The 20,005-nt window shown below is 37.3% G+C and overlaps 2 protein-coding genes across 2 annotated transcripts in view; both read left to right on the top strand.

Moving 5' to 3' along the window:
* LOC149940717 (platelet-activating factor acetylhydrolase-like) overlaps nt 1-20,005 on the top strand; it is a 333,976-nt gene that overhangs the window by 140,892 nt on the left and 173,079 nt on the right. The window lies entirely within an intron of this gene.
* The window catches only part of LOC149940722 (aquaporin AQPAe.a-like), a 128,232-nt gene continuing 126,369 nt past the window's right edge, over nt 18,143-20,005 (top strand). Inside the window, exons 1-2 of the mRNA XM_090178213.1 lie at nt 18,143-18,339; nt 18,414-18,708. Of these exons, the coding sequence (XP_090034339.1) occupies nt 18,640-18,708 (69 nt within the window). The 5' untranslated portion in view covers nt 18,143-18,339; nt 18,414-18,639. The remainder of the gene's footprint in view (nt 18,340-18,413; nt 18,709-20,005) is intronic.

The following is a 20,005-nucleotide window of genomic DNA, read 5'->3' as shown; positions in this document are numbered from 1 at the left end:
GTAATTTGCCAGTTTCAATAGTCGCACCGCCACCTATCGATAATGTCATATGTAACATAATCACTCATAAGTATGCCATAAAAGCATTTTCGATAATGAAACCTTATTCACGGGATATGACGTAAATTACGTCACTTACAACTCCGTGACGAAATACGCGTCATAAACTTTACTGATGGGAAACGGAAGTTAGTGAGAATTCCTCGCGCGTTTCTGGCTTTGCCCATGTCAAGTTTAGCTCGTGCCTCGCGATCACATGATTTCATTTCCATGGTAACCTTTTCAATAGCGCAAGGATTATAAGCATTTTTGCATTTTTGGGTCCGCTCAATGTATGTTCCGCGTGAAACAAGGTCTCATTGAATTTTTTTCAATGGAAATGTTATACAGAGGCATACTTATGAGTAATTATGTTACATATGATAATGTACAGAAATGTTCGAGTACCACTATAGTGAGTTGCAGGCTAAGAAAGACAAAATATATAGTACAATCGGAGCAAGGATGCCTCAGATCGTTTCCGGTCATTCCACCGCGCGAAATTTGAATTTTGGCCATTTTACGGTCAAATTCAAATATTGCTCTTTTTGTCGTCTTTTAGCGCCATCTAGAGACCGAAATTGGAATCTTTATTTTTTAATTTCATAATTGTGGTGGCGAGCAAATTTAAAAGATAAGGCATTCCTATCATTCTTAAATATAAAATAGTATGTATAATTATTTATTTTTGTAAATTTATTTCTACGTCTTACCAGTTAAATCGGCAGTTTCTTTTAAAATAGTTACCACACTTTCTTGGGGGTAACGTTGTCTTAATGAGCTATAGACTTTAAAATTATATTTTTCTCTTTACTTGTTAACAATAAACCTTTATCATGCTTTTTATAGTAACCTCTTGGGCTATTTAAAATATTTGGAGCTTCAATTATCGAACCTTCTTTAGCTGCATTCAGTAATTAAACTCATGACAACATGAAATTAAAAAATAGATTCCAATTTCAGTTCCTAGATGGCGCGAAAAAACGATGAAACTCACGAAATTTGAAATTGACTGTAAAGTGGTCAAATTTAAATTACGCGCGGTCGACTGGCCGGAAATGGTCTGAGGTATCCTTGCGCCGACTGTACTATATATTTTGTCTTTCTTAGCCTGCAACTCACTTATAGTACGGACATTTTCAGTAATTTTATCGAGTGTTGTTATTTTGTCTCGGTTGGCCAAGGTGCTACTTTGAGCGAGACAAGAATTAAACACGTGCCAACGTTTATTTCACTGCCAAGTTATGTTGACTCTGATTATTGAAACTCGTTTACTATGCTTTTAAGGTAAAAGAGTAAATCTAAACAGAGTAGATAATATATTTCGATCTAAACAATATATGCGCCTATAAATAAAATAAACAAGCCGGGCCACGTTTTGCGAGAACGAAAGAAAACTTAAAAGTCGGGAGTTTGAAATGGTCCCGTGATTAGGTAATGCTGCCATCTACATCGTTTTTAGGAACTAATTCTTGATTTTTATGCTTTCCTTTCGTCCGCTACGTTGTAAATTTTATGATTTGTTCACTTTTTATACATTCTTAAGAAAATGTTTTATCTTATATTGACCTTTTTCTTTAATTAACTTGGTAAATTATTTAACTGATATTGTATCATTAGAATCGTTACAGCTAAGCTAAGAAAACTTGTCTCTTCTAATATTAGCCATTCTCTTTGAAATGTTTTATGGTTGTACAAAGGATTTTAACTCAGTAAAACACTTAGGACGCGCAAGGTCTAGCATATTACTTCAGAGCACATCACTTGTCGATAAATAAGTCTAGTTTATGACGTTTATGGGAATATAATTACAGATCTTGCCCGTTATTTGATTTCACTACTTTTATGGCCTGGAGTAATATAGGACGTGACGTTTTTGTTTAAAGGACCTTGCAATTTTTAATCGAATGGTTTTTCGGTGGATAAAATTTAGCGAATAAGTATATATAGAGTAGTCCATTAAGAAAAGGGATAAAAAAGCTAAACCCTAAACAAATTTGAAGAAATTTAAAAACTTACAAATAGCTCGTACCGATTGGTCTTCGAGCAAACAAAATGACGCGAAACTCGGACCAAATAGATCTTCGAGTGAAAAACTAAATTAAATTAAATGAAATAGCCAGAATTTACAACTTATTCAATGCTGACATGAATATATTCAGGATTAAACTGGTTCAAATGGGGCAAACTTTAAATGTTTTAAAATAAAGAATTGAAACTCTTTTAAGGACGTTTCTGATCGCGTAATTAATAGAAAAAACTAATGTGAGTATTGTATAAACAATGAAAATATAGCTACAAAGCATATGTTTTTCAGATTGCAACGTTGAAGTGCTAAAAACTATAAACATTAATAAGCTGATTAAGCCTATACTAGAAAACGCGTAGACCCAAATTTAGTTTATCTTTGATTCTGTTAAAAGCACAAAATTAGGTTCATCTTGATTTCTCATAAAAGCACAAAATTAAGTTCATCTTGATTTCTCATAAAAGTCCAAAATTAAATTAATCTTCAGTTCTCATAAAAGCCGAAAATTAAGTTCATCTTGATTTCTCATAAAAGCACAAAATTAAGTTCATCTTGATTTCTCATAAAAGTCCAAAATTAAATTAATCTTCAGTTCTCATAAAAGCCGAAAATTAGGTTAATCTCGAGTTCTCATAAAGCTCAAAACTAAGTTCGTGTCGAGTTCTCATAAAAGCCCAAAATTAAGTTAATCTTGAGTTCTCATAAAAGCCGAAAATTAAGTTCATCTCGAGTTCTCATAAAAGCCGAAAATTAAGTTCATCTCGAGTTCTCATATAAAGCCCAAAATTAAGTTCATCTCGAGTTCTCATAAAAGCCGAAAATTAAGTTCATCTCGAGTTCTCATAAAAGCCCAAAATGAAGTTAATCTTGAGTTTTCATAAAAGCCGAAAATTAGGTTCATCTCGAGTTCTCATATAAAGCCCAAAATTAAGTTCATCTCGAGTTCTCATAAAGCTCATAATTAAGTTCATCTCGAGTTCTCATAAAAGACCAAAATTTAATTAATCTCGTATTATCCTAAAAGTCTTTAGTTCTGCTACAAATTAGCAAAACTTAGTAACTTAAAAATTTATTTACGTAAATAAACTTTGATGTGTTAAGTTTTGACTTCATCGTTTTGTTTCCTAGAACAAGTGAATTATAATAAAAATATCTGAAAATACTAAGCTAAAATAAACATGTATGTAGCAATATAATAAGTTAATAATCGAGTCACGCGGACGAAAGGCCGCTATCTCTTTCTACCATATGGTTCATTTATTAGCTTTTAAATTCACACTGCAGCCCTGGCTCTTCCTACAATAGCTACTTTACCTTAAAGGCCTAGGATTTCTTCCGCCTGTTTTCCTTTAAGTTTACTTCCCGCCACGCAAATATCCTGGTGGTAGGTCAACGTGTTCCGCGGTTGGCCTACCACCAGGATATTTGCGTGGCGGGAAGTAAACTTAAAGGAAAACCGGCGAAAGAAATCCTAGGCCTTTAACTCAAAGTCAATTTCTTGGTTTCAAACCTGCCGCAAACTCTTTAACCGGATACTTCCCGTCTCCGAACACGATTCAACTCGAAATTCTACCCAGTTCCCTTCTGAACAAAATTATCAACAACTCTTCGGTTTGGTTTCGTATCGGTCACCTGATATTTTAGTCTAATTTAATCAAGTTCTTGATTTTATTATTTCTTATTGGTGAACGTGAAAGGTTTAGGAAAGCATAAGCTAGACTGTTCAATGAAAGGTTATTGGCTGAAATATGTTTATATGGATGGAAGATAAGAGTTAATGGTTTGTGGGAAAAATTTGTCCGTGACACATGTGGTAGTCAAAGCTCGTCATGACCCTTTTTTTAATAGTTTTCGAAAGGTATTTTTTGTAAAGTCTAGGATGTATGTAGGCAATAAATAAATAAATGTAGTTACAGGTACTGATACGCAAATATTAGACAAATTTTGCCCATAAGTTCATCTCTACTCGAGCAACAAAACTCCTTTATAAAAATGTTACCCTAAGGAAAAGCATTTTGGCTTGAGCAGCCGGACGGAGATAGAAAATAAAAATGTGAGGGATAACGAAAAAGCTTTCTGCATTTGAAAAAACATGTGGCTACCTTTAGGGGGAAACCGAAAATGTCAGGATTTTGTCGAAATATAAGAAATTCTAATTTAAAGTTGTAACAAATGTTGGAATGAAATACAAATAAATGGACACGCTCTAAAAATATGAAAATAAAATATTGTACTAAAATAATAATGATGAAAATGGATTTTTTTCTCAAAAATAGGTTATCTATCTATGATATGTATTCTCGTATTTGATCAGAGCAGTTTTTTATTTATTTTTTCCAATATATACCTTTAATTATTTTATAAAATATATATATATATAATTGACGTTTTAGCCATCTTTCTCGATATTATAGCGCCTGGTAGATTCTGTTTTTACCTCCGAGTGAACTTGTTCACGGAGAGGTATTGCCTTTGCCGTGTCTGCCTGTGTGTCAGTGTGTTCGCAGTTGAGGTCACGGAGTAAAGTGTTAGAAGGGTGTTGTCCACTGACCCTTCCCCAGTTCATTACAATTTCGGGAATAGGGGCGCGTGTAATAATATCGATTAATAAATACCAATATTCTAAATAAGATAATAATAAATAATAATAATAATCAGCTAGGCTAATACCCAAGGCACCACCTAAGGCCTAAGTCATCGAGCGACTTTTAAAGCCTTTAATTCAGGTGGCCGGGTTTCAATGCGCAATGGATCTTCCGATAATGGAACCCGGATCTTTAGATTGATAAGTTAAAAGGAACCACCTATGGAATGCATTGTAAAGGATGAAAAAATTAGCTTAATATGAGTGAAAATAAATGTAATATTGGGTGGAGATGAATACATTCGTGAAAGACGGGAATCAAACTGTGTCCAATTGCAGAAGTTTTCGAAAGAGCTCAAATAAAATAAAATCTAATAGACGATACGAGTACTGAGAGAATTCACCGCTTGGTGCACTTGCCTTCGTACGAGGAGAGCTACTATTTATAGGTTTCAATAATTATAAACCCGTAACAACTTTATTTTATCGCAGTGGAAACTCACGGTTTGTAGTGATTAAGTTTGGAGCGGGTTGATAACGACTGTTGCCGGAAATTAAAAGCGATTATAGGGAAACACCGGCATTTCAATTTCACTTGTTTCCCACACGAGCTCCGGAAATACGGTTATAACAATCCCTGATTATGATTGAGGGGGAATTAAAGGGCCACAAAACCACGTGAATTTTGAGGGTGGGGCTACGTAATCACGTGTTTTATCAAGATTGAAGGTATATCTGAGTCACGTGACCGAAGGGGATGAGCTACCTCATATTCGACCCGAATATTTTTAACAGTTCTGCACAGACCTTTTAAAATAAAACAAACATGATTTTCAGTAGTATGATTCAATTCAATTCAATTAAAAAAATAATAATAATAAAAATCAACTAGGCTAATTAATACCCAAGACACCACCATAGGCCTAAGCCATTCTGATATGTAGCCAAATAAAAAAAACCAACCTAAAGTTAAAAATTAGTAAAACAGGGTATTTTCAAAACCTCGACTGACTTCAACGCACAACCGAATCACTGTTAAGTAAACGTTGTGTTCGGTTTCTTACTGTACGCTTTATTGCGTTTCCGGTTTCGATGTCACGTTGCTGAACGGTTGCTCAACAAAGTAATCGACAGGAGGATCAAGTTATTTCTTCGTTTAACGGCGTAGTGAGGTCACCAAAAATAAGGAATGGCTCGAACATTAAACTAAGAGTCCTTAAAAACAATCAATTAATTAATAATTGTATCGTTTTACTAATAAGTAATTACGAAAAAATAATTAATAAAGAAAAAATCCTATATTTTATCTAAATTATACGAATACCTGGGAATTTTAGTTAATCCTTGGCTCATACGCAGGTAGCTTCAAGTAGGCGACGGTACACGAAATTGACAATTTCCGAAACAAACGTTCAGCAAGATACAACGTCACGTTGACTAATGGTCACTGTAAATATTTTTTCAGAAAACGGTTTTTTCTTGGTTGAACTTTACCGAGCACAGCCCGAAACTATAAAGGTGTCACTGTGAATGTCATTAGAGGAGATGAAATTCGCGTCACCCACATTTAGACGATGTCAGGAAAGATAATCAACGCTCTCTAGTACGCAGCTCCTTCTTCCAAGTTTGCGAGTAGCGAATAAACCACGCGTGTTTGTGTAATAAAATCAGAATCTTCCGAATTATTGATAATGACTTCGTAGCGTTTAATCGTCTATATTGACTCTTTATAGATAAGAAGACAAACAGCACCTATACATAGAGAGTACAGTGTCGACGGCGCAATTATTCATGGAAAACAATAACAGCAAATCCATTATGCAATAGAGTAAACAGCGGATGAGCGAACCCCGGGGAACGCAGAGTGACACGAACCGATCTAGGCGCGATGAGAGATTGAAAGTCATCCCTGTAGCTTCGAAATTTAATCATTTATATTAAAGAGTAATAGAGAGATACCCTTGACAAAGAGAAAGAGGCGTGGATCGGGCTCCGACCTTATAAATATGCTCCTAATTTATCTAATAAGGATGCCTAGCTTTGGCCGTCTTCTCGATACGGGAGGACGGACTGGCGAGGGAACTCGCGGGCAGAACCCTTTTACGGAGAACATTGTTGGTCATAATTTTCATTTAGAAACGCAGTCAGGGCCATGCCAGACTCGTATATTAAAAGCTGATAACGAGACAACTAGGGTACTCGCGGCGAAGCGTCGCGGTTGTAGCGGACCAGGTCTGCCGAGTCTCTCTCGATGCGCGTGTTATCTTTAATTACACGGATAAGCGCTTACGCGTTAAAATGACAAAAGAGTTTCAGCTTCTCCCCCCTCCCTCCTCGCTAACTCTATCGTTTAAAAGACAGGCCATTTTTCTTAATCAAGGGCGCATTTGGGGATGAAACTCGCGGGAGTCTTAGAGGCCCGAGAGGGTGGTGCCCGAGCAAAAAATGCACTGGGTTGCAAAGGTCGCGTAGCGCCAAAAACAGTCGCCAATTTTAATTAAGAGACACCCCCCCCACCACACCGACACACTCCCCCGTCGTTGTGTTTTTTCCGCCTGTCTTCGGCTCAAGTATACCAAAGAGGGTTAATATTTTTTTTATCTTTACCTCCCCGAAGCTTCGAGAATGTTTTCAACACGTCTTGCGTTGTTAATCAGATAGTTTCCTTCTATCGTTAGCTAAGCTTTTTAAGAAAATGTAAACTCTTTAGCCAGTAAAATTGAAAATAAGCTGGTTAATTACCGCAACATTTTAAAAACCTTTATCAGGAATTTGTTACCGTTTTAAAGAAATATATTTTAATTAGTTTAACGTAAGTTAAAAGAACTTTTAGGCTTTGTAATCGTGTTTTGTTCAGAGTACTACAATTAAATGATAATTTATAAAGGCGAGAGGCTAGCCATTCGGAAAATCACCATTTATAAATATCAAGAAAATTTCCGAAAATGTTTCAAAATTATAAATAATTTGTGAAATTTAAAAAGGAATCGAAAATAATCTTAGAAAATCAAAAATAATCAGAAAATATCCATAAAACTCGGGAAATCTTTAGTGTATATCTTAAAAAAAACTGATTATTTTAGTAATCATTAAATAATTTGAAATCATGGGAAATCTGTGGTAAACGGTAAAAAATCCTAAAAATCATAACTTCTACCAAACAAAATCCGAAAATTTTCATGGAAATCTTAGACAAAAAAATGGAAATCTTACGTGGAAATCCTAAAAATCTAAGATTATTTTGGAGATGACAAAATCACCGGGTCTCGAAAGATATCGTTAGAAATCGCATTGAAAATTTGCCAATCAGAATTTAAATGTCATTTTTACTTAAGTGACTGGCCCCTCGTTTAAAGGGGCATAAAATAAATTGAAATTTCGGAACATAGTGTAATTAATTAAAATAACGTTTAATTTGACAACTGTAATGTAATTACCGTGTGAAAAAAAACCACCCAATGTTAATTAAAAGAACCTTTAAAGTGAATATTTCCTATCAGGTGTCTTTGTGCCGTACGAAATAGACCAAACTGATATCGGATAAGCTGATATCTTAGCCGGGGGGGGGGGGAGGGTAGGAACCGGAAAATGGATGACCATCCATTATATGCCTCTCCTTTCCTCTCATTGGAGATGTTAATATGGTATTTTTTCTGTCTGTACCATTGTCTGGGAAGGGTCCAATTCCAGAGTTAATCCGTAAAGCGGACTCCTCTTATCGCCCAATGTCGCCCCCTCCTTGATATCGCCCTGTCCCAAATTAAACCGTGTACAAGGTCATCCCTAATAAAGAGAGATCAGTATCACCCATCCTAGCTAAAACAGACAATTAAGCTCCGTTTTCGTTTTGTTTTATCGTCGATTGTTAAGTCATTCATTTACTTGGTACGGTTAAATTTCACATCAGATAATGAACATTATTATTATTATTATTATTGATGTTAACGGTAATATTTAATTTTATTATTAACCCCCGAGTCCTTCAGTTTCCCCTTTCCATAAAAACTTGTTGAGGTTAACGGTAATAGTTAGTGTAGGGAACTATTTTCTCTCGCGTGGCATGAAGGGCTTTCAACCACCGTCCTATGTATTGTCACCCGGCCACCTGTTTAAGGCATTAAACGTAGATCCTAGCGCCGCTGATCAAACGCCACCGTCGCCGATATTTTATCGGGCGCCGAACCACCGCCGCCTTGTCAATTACTTTTTGGCGCACCACTGACGCCGGCTCTTAACGGGTCAGAGTGTGCAATAACTGGTGGCTTTACCGGGGATTTGGGGTCCGGCTCTTGTAACCCATAAGGGTGGTGGCACACTGAGAGATGTTAGCTCTAATCAATTGGTCCTATCTCCACCTCCGACTTCGGTCAGGTAGGGGCTGGAAACTTCAGATTCGGCTCAGGCTAACGGAGAGGGTCCAGGCAAACTGGCCACCTCGGTGGATTGGGTAGCCTGCTGTGGGGCGGCGGCCCTCCGTATGAGGGCATGGCGGTCCTGTTTCCCGACCTTTTGGAGTCCCACCGGGATCTCCGGTGCCAGCTGTGCCGGGTTACTTGGACTGCTATGTGCTCGTCGTTCCCCTTTAGGAGCTCTCTCCAAAGGGTTTGACTCTTTACCTACGTAGGTAGGGTGTCGGCTGGAGTTGCTACAGCATCCACTCTTAATCCCACTGCTGTGTGCGAAGGGAGAAATGGTCCAACCATTGCTGCACCTTCTGCTGCGTTGAGTGGCTCGCGCCAAAGGTGCGACCATCAGCAGTAGGGTACTACTACCCATGCTGGATTTGTCACCTGTCCTGGCTAGGTGGACACAGGCGTAGGGCACTATGATAAAAGAACTCCGGTGGTATGGTCTCTGTTACTAGGTACACCGGGCTATACATTCTGACACACTCATTTCATAAGTATCAGCTAGGCTAATCAGCTAGGCTAATACCCAAGGCACCACCTTAGGCCGAAGTCATCGAGCGACTTTTGAAGCCTTTAATTCAGGTGGCTGGGTTATAATGCGTAGGAGGGTGGTGACAAGCCCTGCATGCCACGCGTTCGAGCCAACAGCTCCCTACACTAACTATTACCGTTAACCTCAACAAGTTTTTATGGAAGGGGAAACCGAAGATCTCGGGGGAAAACCCCTTAAACCAGTGGGGAGAGAACTTGCAAACTCAACGCAGAAGGAGTTGTTCCGAGTTTTCACCCAGTGCCACAAGCTGGGATCGAACCCGGCTCCTCTTGCTGCGAAGCGAAAGTGCTAACCACTCCGCCACCACACTGCACCGCTGACGCCGCCGCCGATAAATTTTGTTTATTTTTTTTTCAAAAACGTTTTGGAATTTTTTTGAAATTTTCAAAAGGAGGGGAGATATTTTTCCCGTTCACGCCGCCGCCACCGCCGAAAAAAATCAACGCCACGAATAATTTTTGAAAAATCGGAGGGCCAGCTGCCAACGGTTGTTTTTCGCCAAATGACGCCGCCGACGGAAATTAAATCGGCGCTATGCTCTAATTAAAAGACGCTAAATGACTTGGGCCTAAAGTGGTGCCTTGGGTATAAGCCTAGCTGATTATTATTATAATTTAACTTATATTGAAGAATAAAATGTCGAGACACCAGAATACATACAATGATACATTTCACTAGAATAAAAAAAGCCAGGAAAATTAACCCTTAATTACCTTGAAATCTCATAAGATTGAAATTATTATAAGATAGATGAACAGACTACTTTAGTTACTTAATATTTTTATTAAAAGTTGGTTTAATTTATTATTTAAGTTAATAAAGACCACCTATGGACTATAATGCAGTTAAATTATATGAAATGGTAGAAAAGTCCATAATAAAAAGGGGACAAGTTTTAGTTTTTTGCCCCCTTTTTATTATGGACGTTTCTACCTTTTCGCGTATTTTAACTTAACTATCTTATGTTGAATACGTAAGTAGCAAATTCCACATGGTTATTGAATTGAATTGATTAAATTAATAAGAGTGCTTTAAAGACCTAAGAGTAATTTTTTACTAATTTGATCAAATAACGAACAATATATCAATCATCCTGTCCGTTAACAAGAGAATAGCTTATAAAATTAATTAACTAAGAGATATTTTTAACTAGACAGCAAAATCAAACATAAAAATAGCAAGGACAAAATGTACGCTCCCCCGATTATTGGGACACACTGTTATAATTAAATTATGATTAAATTTGATTAAAATCAAATCTGTAACTTTGTCTGAATAAATATTATATATTATTAAATCATGATAAAAGTTAAGCTACATTATTCAATATAATCCTCTGTTGGTGTAGAGTTCGTATTTTAACCTTTGGACCTTCGCAGAAAAACTGGAAAAGTTATTTGGCGCATTTCAAATATATAGCGCCAGAATCTTAATTCTCAATTGGTACTAAACTAACGATTTTACCAACCTTGAATCCCACCATGGTCCGTACACCAATATATAGCCACTCCAATTGGCTAAAAACACATATATATAATTTATATTTTTGTGTGAACGTAGCAACAAGAGTTTATGGCCTAACCTATAATATAATTTTCATCCAAATTGGACTTAATTTCCAAAAATTTAGGTAGATTCAATGCGAAAATCAACAAAATCCATAAAAATCGTCAAATGACCAAGATGGACCATCGAGAGCCGAAAATCTAATGGGCTAGACATTAACTGAATTCGAGTTATCTAGAATTCGGCGGCGACATCGGCTACACTGTACGTGAAACCAATACATACAAATCCCCAATTGGGACTGTATGTAAAACGTATATTTCAAAGAATCACGACAGTAACTTTGGAAAACTTGGGCCTTAATTACGCTCTTGGCATTTCGAATTAAGTATAAAAAAAGTTAACGAGTGGTCGAATAAATCTTGAATTTTCCAAAACTTTTGTTGAATTTTAGAATTTATATAATTTGAAATTTAAGAGAATCATTCCTGCAATTTTTGATCACTGATTTTTAGACCTGACATCAGATTCACAATTTTCAAAATTATTTAAAAAATAATGCTATTCCATTAATTTATCATTATTTAAAGATTATCAAAACATATTTCTATAGGACAAACGGGTTTATTGCATTAGAAATTACTGAAATTGCCATGATGCCAATAATGTTTCATACCAAAATGTATTACAACCTAAAGATTTTGGTATCATCTTCGATAATAATTGAAACGAAAAAACTAAACAAATCTTTTCCAAATATTACAAATTAGTAAATTCCACACCTCGATCAACGTGAGTGACTTTTTTTTAATCAAAATTAAAGAACAGATCTACTCAAAACCAATCCGTTTAAACCAATAAAAGTCTAAAATAAAAATTTGTTTTAAGTTAATAAGTAGAAAAAGGGGAAATTTTATGGAAAATTTTCTTTGTTTAAACAGCAAATTTTTTTGAGATGAGCTCATAATTAAGCGTCTACAATCAATTTGAAAATTTTAACCACTTTATTTTCTTTTTTTTTAACTATGCTTGAGTTAAACTGTTACATTGGAAAAGTGGTTTACATATTCCTATGCAGTTTTATTTCAACATTTGAAATGGATCGGCGTTAAATTTTGAGCTGTGATGCAGTGTACCCATCCGTTATTCGCTACCAATGGAATCTGTGTTGAATCAGATTCTCTAGTGGGAGACATAATATAAACCTTTGGTACCGACACGTGTTGAAATTATTCCAGGTGTAGGATGGTTTACCGTTAACCTCGGAAAATATTTAAATGAAGCGGGAAACCGAAGAGTCAAAACACATTTAACTAGTGGAGTTCAACAGGCCCAGACTGGCCAGGTTGGCGATTACCGAGGGCCCCGGCTCAAGGGGGCCCCAAATTGCTTATAACAAAATTTTTCTTAAAGGTCCTTTAGACGCTTTTGACGTTTCAAATTGATGTGCACGTAGAATCTAGTACACTTTAAACATTATTTGTTGCCCTATAAATAACCATTTAGATTTTTTTATTCTAGCCGAGGGCCTCCAAAGGAGCCAGTCCGGGCCTGAGTAGGGAGATACCATTTAGCTAACTAACGCGTTAGTTAGTTCCATGGAGATACCTTGCAAACTCAACCGAAGTGCCTCAAGTAGGAATCATGAACAATCTCTATGCTGGCAACGAACATGGCTCATCTTGCAGTGAGACTAAAGTGCTAACCACTCCGCTATTAGCGGTTGGACTCGGACGTAAACGGAATGTTACGATTGGGCCCTCCCCTCTCTAGTGCTCCTCACTCATTGGGGGCGACTTCATTGTGCTATTGCCCCCGGTCGAAATTATGCTAATCCGGCCCTAAGTAAAGGTATTTTTCAGAATATCAATTTAAAAAATGTTTTCATACCAATATATCTTGGAACCAGTGTTGGACATAAGGCACTATAGTCACGCCATTTGACTACTAAAATAAATGCTCGGACTACTAAAATTAATTAACCTAAATATTCAAAAATAATGGCGAATATGGCGTATCATAAATTCATCATTCATCAATCTCATTTTTTTTAAATCACATCATGTAACTCAAGTGAGAATAAACTCCTATTTTAAATCTGACGGGGAAAGCAAATTGTTGGCTGTCCTTCTTGTTTTACACTCCTAGTCAGTGACTATTAAAATCAATTAACATAGGAGGCTCACTAGTCAGGCTGACTATTAAAATATCCTTATGTCCTTGAAACGTTTTACAAAATTGTGCTCAAAAACAAAATTTATCGAATATTTTTTAAACGTTCCATAAGGCTTTCTAAATTATTAATTAAAATAAATTTAATCATCTAATCTAATAAATAGTTGGATATACGGTTCCTAGAAGGAAATTACGCATCCTACGCCATCTGGAGAAAGCGTACGAAACATTTGATCTATTAAAGGCCATTGTAGTGGTAAATAACAAGCGTATCGAACTGAAGTCTAGAGCCACCATCGTATAACAATCGACCTCCCAATTACCGCCGCTTTCGGAAGAAACAAGGCTTAGTCCTTCGAGCAGCGTACACTAACGCGTTGATAAAACGCTTAAGACGTCGGGCTGCACGGTACTTCAAACGAAATAAGGCTTAATGGACGCTGGTGACAGCGAGATTAAAACAAACACTAGAAGTAGCGGCCTCTGAAGCTTTTATTGGAACAGCAACAACTACTATAGGCGAGGAGCGTGGAGCCATTATTTTGGGTCACGCCAGTAAACCGTGTTAGAGTTCCAAATAGGCGTTTCATTCGGCCCCGTCGACAGTTAACGCGATATACACATTCGAGGAAAAATTTAAGGTTAATTTCACGCTATTCTTAACGCCCACGTCCGATTAATAATGTTTTTGGCAAGATGACGGACCTAGCTCAAAGGCTAGAGCTTAAGATGATGCCACGTGAAAGTTACAGTCGTGGTTTTAAATTTATCCATCTCCTATTTCGTCAAATCAAGATCAAGATAAGTATTAACAGAAGCCTATAATAATTGAAGAAACTCCCTATACCGCCAACGTGAAACTTTTGAAACGTCTTGTTTCGATAGGGGGCAAAGAAGAAATTAACGTGGCCTAGAACTAGCGAATCTAGTGAGCGCTATGTTTAGTCTTTGTAGCGAAAAAGTAGTTTGCTCTCCAAAACGTCGGTTGGCAAACCTGAAACGTAGGTATAGATTATCCTTGGTTTAAAACTTTAAAGGCGAAAGGCGGGCAAGGCTTAAGGTTTTTCAAAGCGTATTGAGAAAATTATACGGAGATATCACCTTCAGAATCACGATTATTGTTCATTAGTACGTATATTTATGATAACAAATAATAGTTTTAACATTCCAATGTTAGAAATTTTGTACATCTGATTTCAGATTTCAAGTGATTTCAATATTTAATTGATTAAAGTTATTAAAGCTACTAAATTTACGCGATTTCAAGTTATTTCACTGCTGAAGTCCCTGGGTATGAATATATCGAGAGGACTATATTTTCTGGTCACATATCACCTTAACAAATCTGTATCTCTCCGAATTATACCTCTAGTTCGAAAACGAGACGTTTCACGATTTTGGGCTTCTGGTATTAAAAACGTTTCTAGGAAAATCATCGTAGAGTTTATCAGATTGATAACTGCGTGTGAAAATATTGGATCCCATTCTCACCACCAGCTCCTAATATTACACCGAGAAGTAAAATGAGTCGAAATATCAATTTTGAAAACCCACAGTTAAAACCTCAAATTATGAGTTACCCTAAAGTACGTGTAAATAATATAAAATTTCATCACTCAACAATGGCTCTGGAAACTTGTTGATACAATTATTGTACGGTAATTTGATTATTTTTTCTAATTGAATAAGCTCTTCATATTTCGTAACCCGAAAGTTAATAGCTAATTAAAATTAAAACTGAAGTACTTGGGAAAAGTATTTACAAAGCTTTTTATTATTTTATTTTATTTTAACTTTTTCTCGCAATATATCGTATAGTATTAAAGGGGAACGGTCAAGCTTTAACCAGTTAAATAGCCCTATAGCCCGTTCAAAACTAAAATTTATGGCGAAAACCACATAAAAAATATTAAGTGGTTAATTTTTAATAAAATAAAGAAATTTCTGGAAATTGAAAAGCGCGCGTCCGCCGCGACACCGGGTGAGAAATCGGGGAGACAGAAAAACAACATAAAAGCGTGCGCTGCTGAAGACGTGAAAGATTTGTTTTGCACGCGCGGCGCGTTCCAGTTATACGAGACCTAAGCCTAAATTGCACGATTTTAAAAGTTAGGATAGTTCGCAAATCGCTCACTAAGGTGCTGCTGGCGCTGACAATACTAAGGTGGCGGCGAAAATTCAAACCCCAATACTTGGCGTTATTTTGCGTTTCAACTTTTTAGGTCAAAAACTATTTTTCAAGACACGTGTAACCTGTGCCCCCCTTGGCTACGCCACTGCTTCGAATTGAAGACTGGAAAGCTATTAAAAATTATTTAGTTAATTTGAGGCAATTAAGCAGGTTAGGGAACTGCGTGAAAACGTCAACGGGAAACTTGTAGCTTAGTCAGATGCGATTGGTTTTCGAGCGCAATGTGAATAGGGAATTTTTTAATTTAGAATACGGTTGTAATATCATTTACATATTTAAAAAATAATAATATTTCCGTAAACGTGGAAAATGTAAAATCAACTGGACAGCTTTCGTAAAAAAAAAATAAAGAACAATATAATTAAGTTTTAAAATAAAATCCACTATTGCACAGTTTGAAATATTTATTTGCGCGCTACGCACGTTTCCATAGTTAACAATATAATTGTTTTTTTTTTTTGGAAATTAAGGGTTACCAAAAAATAAAAACTTACACCGTTAATTTAAGGGAAATTATTGCGACCGTAAAAGTATGATTTGAGACAAAGAAAAATCAGTATAATATAATTAAAACCAAACTTCTTTAGCCTGTCGTGAGTTGTAAATATTTGAATGACGCTGAAAACTAAATTACAACGAGCAAAATATTTTATTTATAAGTCTAAAGCAATCAGAAATGTTCTCGAATGAAATATTTGACATACATGAAAAATATTATAATTTAATAGACGTCTCAAGCGCTGTAGGCGACACGAAGGCCACCCCGAGGCCACCCCACAGACCGCGCTTCTCTCTCCTGCCACACACGAAGAGGCGGCAATAAGGAGAAGAAAAATTATTAAAAGAAAAAAGAAAACTGAAGTTTGAACTCGACTCTCAAGAAATACGAAATCGCGTGTTTCGGCTACGGTATAAAATATACATTACCCAAGAAAACGGACTTGATATAATTCCCCCCGCCCCTTCGAAATCGCCTCTCGCTTGACCATTAAGGATAATATTTCCTTTACAAACAGAATACGAATTACATTCCATTTGGGTCAAACTTCGGAAACTTCCTTTTATACAGGGTGTCCACTAAAAAAACGAAAAATGATAAATAACTAAAAAACGTTTTTACTTTTTCAATTTCAAATTTCTATGGAACATTCCTCGTGCCGGGGGACATTTACTAGTGTAAAATTGAACGACCTTGAACCATGCCTTCAGGGTCATTCAAAACCTATCTCGAAAACCCTTGGGTTCACGGATTTAGTTCCACTTAGAAAGTTGTTGCTCGCTATATTATTAGTTCAAATAACTTTGATTTGACGAATCAGATACCGAGAAATTTGATAATAAAATAATGTGATTAGTGACATTTCAATTGAAATGTTGAACAACACTATGAACTCCGTCGTTAAACGAGCTCAATCATGTATCGTAGCCGACGGTGGCAAAATTGAACCATCGTAAACTATTCAGTATTTATTTTATTTAGTCACATTAAAACTAATCTGATTATTTTATTATCAAACAGTGAATTCATTAACCTTCAATTTATCTGCTTCTGATTGATCAAATTTGGTCAAATCAAAGTTATTTGAACTAATAATATGGCGAGCAACAACTTTTTAATTCGATCTAATTCCTTAAACCCAACGGTTCTCGACAGTGGCGTAGACAAGGGGGTGTTTCCGGGTCCAGACCCGCCCCTCCTTGGGACTAACTTTGACTGTAGTAAATTTCCACCCCTTTCTCGACCCCCTCTTAACATTGACGTACTTCGACCCCCCCCTTGACGAATTTCTGGCTTCGCCACTGGTTCTCGAGAAAGTTTTTGAATAACCTTAAAGACATGGTTTAAGGTCATTCAATTTTATACTAGTAAATGTCCCCTGCACGAGCTACGTTCCATAGAAATTTGAAATTTTTCAAAAAGACAGTTTTTCAGTTATGAGTTATTTTTTTTTTAGTTTTCAGAAGTGGAAAGCGCAGCCTTTGGAATGCAATTTCGTATCTGACAGTGGCGTCACCAGGATTTCAAAACTGGTGGCGCTTAAGCCATATCACTAGTGAGTGATATGGGGGAGAGGGGAGCTCCCAAAAAGGTTTGTAACGTTGAAACATTGAGGCCGACTAGGAAAAATTATATTTTTGATGCCCATTTTTAAGTTCGAAGAAACTTTTCGACAAGTGAATTGGAAAAATTGGGAATTTTAGGAGGCGCTTTTCGGAAATTTTAGGTGACGCTTCAGACATTTTACAGGTGGCTCAAGCGCCGCCTAAAACACCCTAGCGACGCCACTGGTATCTGAGGGGAAATATTTTCCTAATGAATTTTTTTTGGTTTAAAAAATAAAATAAGGGAAGAGTCACCGACTTGTACGAAAATAATAACCACATTAGCAGCGATTAAATCACCTTAAGCTATTACATATTTGACGCGGGTGGAGTGGATAGACACCGGCGATCACTCGGAGGAGTTCTTGGTCCTTGAATGAAACCGAAGAAAGGGAGGAATGGCACGCCAAACACGTGAAGAGGGAGCGGAACTCTTCGCGCCCCCCCTCGCCGCTCCAGTCGTACTTCCCATTACCCGGAAAGCCATGACGCAACCGCCAGCGGGTTCGATCCGCGGCAGCCTACGGAGAAGGTCGCAGTCGGAACCACGGAGACAGAGGGAAAGAGAGAGAGAGGGAAAGCGGAGAGAAAGCGAGTCGCAGTCAGTCGCTCTTTGTCCTCTCGAGAGACTGGATGCGGCAGTACCGCGCACGGAGAGATCATTCGAGGATCCGACGACGCGAGTTCCAAGTTTCGCCGCGGGAGGAGGAGGTGTTGTCGCCGCCAGTTTCCGTTCGGGAAGTTGCTCCGGTCGGTGTCCGCTTTTTCTTCGGGGAAGTCCGATCGGCGTGATTTCTGCCCTTTGTTTTCCCTCAATTTTCCAGGCTGTCTTGGTGCACGTGTTGCCGGCGCGGCTCCACGCGCAAGACGTCGCGGCGTCAACGAGCCGGTGACGGAGCCGAGAGCTTCGGCGAAGAGGCCGGCACCTATTACGACGGAGATTTCGAGCCCTACGCGACGGCCGCCTCTCTCCGCTCCGTCCACCCCGGCGCCACCACTTCCACCGCTGGCCGCAGTCGCACTCGCCGGGCCAGGCTAGAAAGCTCACCCATGATCGTCGAAGGCCGTCCCATGGCACCCGTCTCCGTGGAAGCTTTTTTCCTCCACCTCATAGACAAGGTCCGTACATACCTTACCAAAAATACCATTCATCCTGTTTGGCCTCCTTTTTGAGATTACCTATTGTCGATAAACGCTGCTTATTTTACAACTGAGTTTGGGGTCCTTTTTAGTCGATATATGGAACTTATTTTGTAACTGATTTATGGTCCTTTTTAGTCGATAAATGGAACTTATTTTGTAACTGAGTTTATGGACCTTTTTAGTCGATAAATGGAACTTATTTTACAACTTAGTTTGGGGTCCTTTTTTGTCGATAAATGGAACTTATTTTGCATCTGAGTTTGGGGTCCTTTTAATCGATTTTTTTTCTTATTTTTCAACCAATTTTGGGGTCTTTTTTAGTCGATAAATGCAACTGATTTTACAACTGACTTGTGAGTTTGGGGTCCTTTTAATCGATTTTTTTTCTTATTTTTCAACCAATTTTGGGGTCTTTTTTAGTCGATAAATGCAACTGATTTTACAACTGACTTGTGAGTTTGGGGTCCTATTTAGTCGATCAATGGAACTTATTTTGCAACGGAGTTTGGGCTCCTTTTTAGTCGAAAAATTGTTCTTATTTTGTTACTGATTTTGGGATCATTTTTAGTCGATAAATGAAACTTATTTGGCAACTGAGTTTGGGGTCCTTTTTAGTCGATAAATTGTTCTTATTTTGTAACTGAGTTTGGGCTCCTTTTTAGTTGATAAATGGAACTTATTTTGCAAACTGAGTTCGGGGTCCTATTATGTCGATAAATGGAACTTATTTTGCAAACCGAGTTCGGGGTCCTATTATGTCGATAAATGGAACTTATTTTGCAAACTGAGTTCGGGGTCCTATTATGTCGATAAATGGAACTTATTTTGCAAACTGAGTTCGGGGTCCTATTATGTCGATAAATGGAACTTATTTTGTAAACCGAGTTCGGGGTCCTATTATGTCGATAAATTGAACTTATTTTGCAAACCGATTTCGTGGTCCTATTATGTCGATAAATGGAACTTATTTTGCAACTGAGTTTGGGGTCCTTTTTAGTCGATAAATGGAACTTATTTTGTAACTGAGTTTATGGACCTTTTTAGTCGATAAATGGAACTTATTTTACAACTTAGTTTGGGGTCCTTTTTTGTCGATAAATGGAACTTATTTTGCATCTGAGTTTGGGGTCCTTTTAATCGATTTTTTTTCTTATTTTTCAACCAATTTTGGGGTCTTTTTTAGTCGATAAATGCAACTGATTTTACAACTGACTTGTGAGTTTGGGGTCCTTTTAATCGATTTTTTTTCTTATTTTTCAACCAATTTTGGGGT

The sequence above is a fragment of the Leiobunum rupestre genome, chromosome 6 (assembly GCF_980474605.1).
Source record: "Leiobunum rupestre chromosome 6, qqLeiRupe1.1.hap1, whole genome shotgun sequence".
Taxonomy (NCBI): domain Eukaryota; kingdom Metazoa; phylum Arthropoda; class Arachnida; order Opiliones; family Sclerosomatidae; genus Leiobunum; species Leiobunum rupestre.
This window is presented reverse-complemented; position numbering and strand designations above follow the sequence as displayed.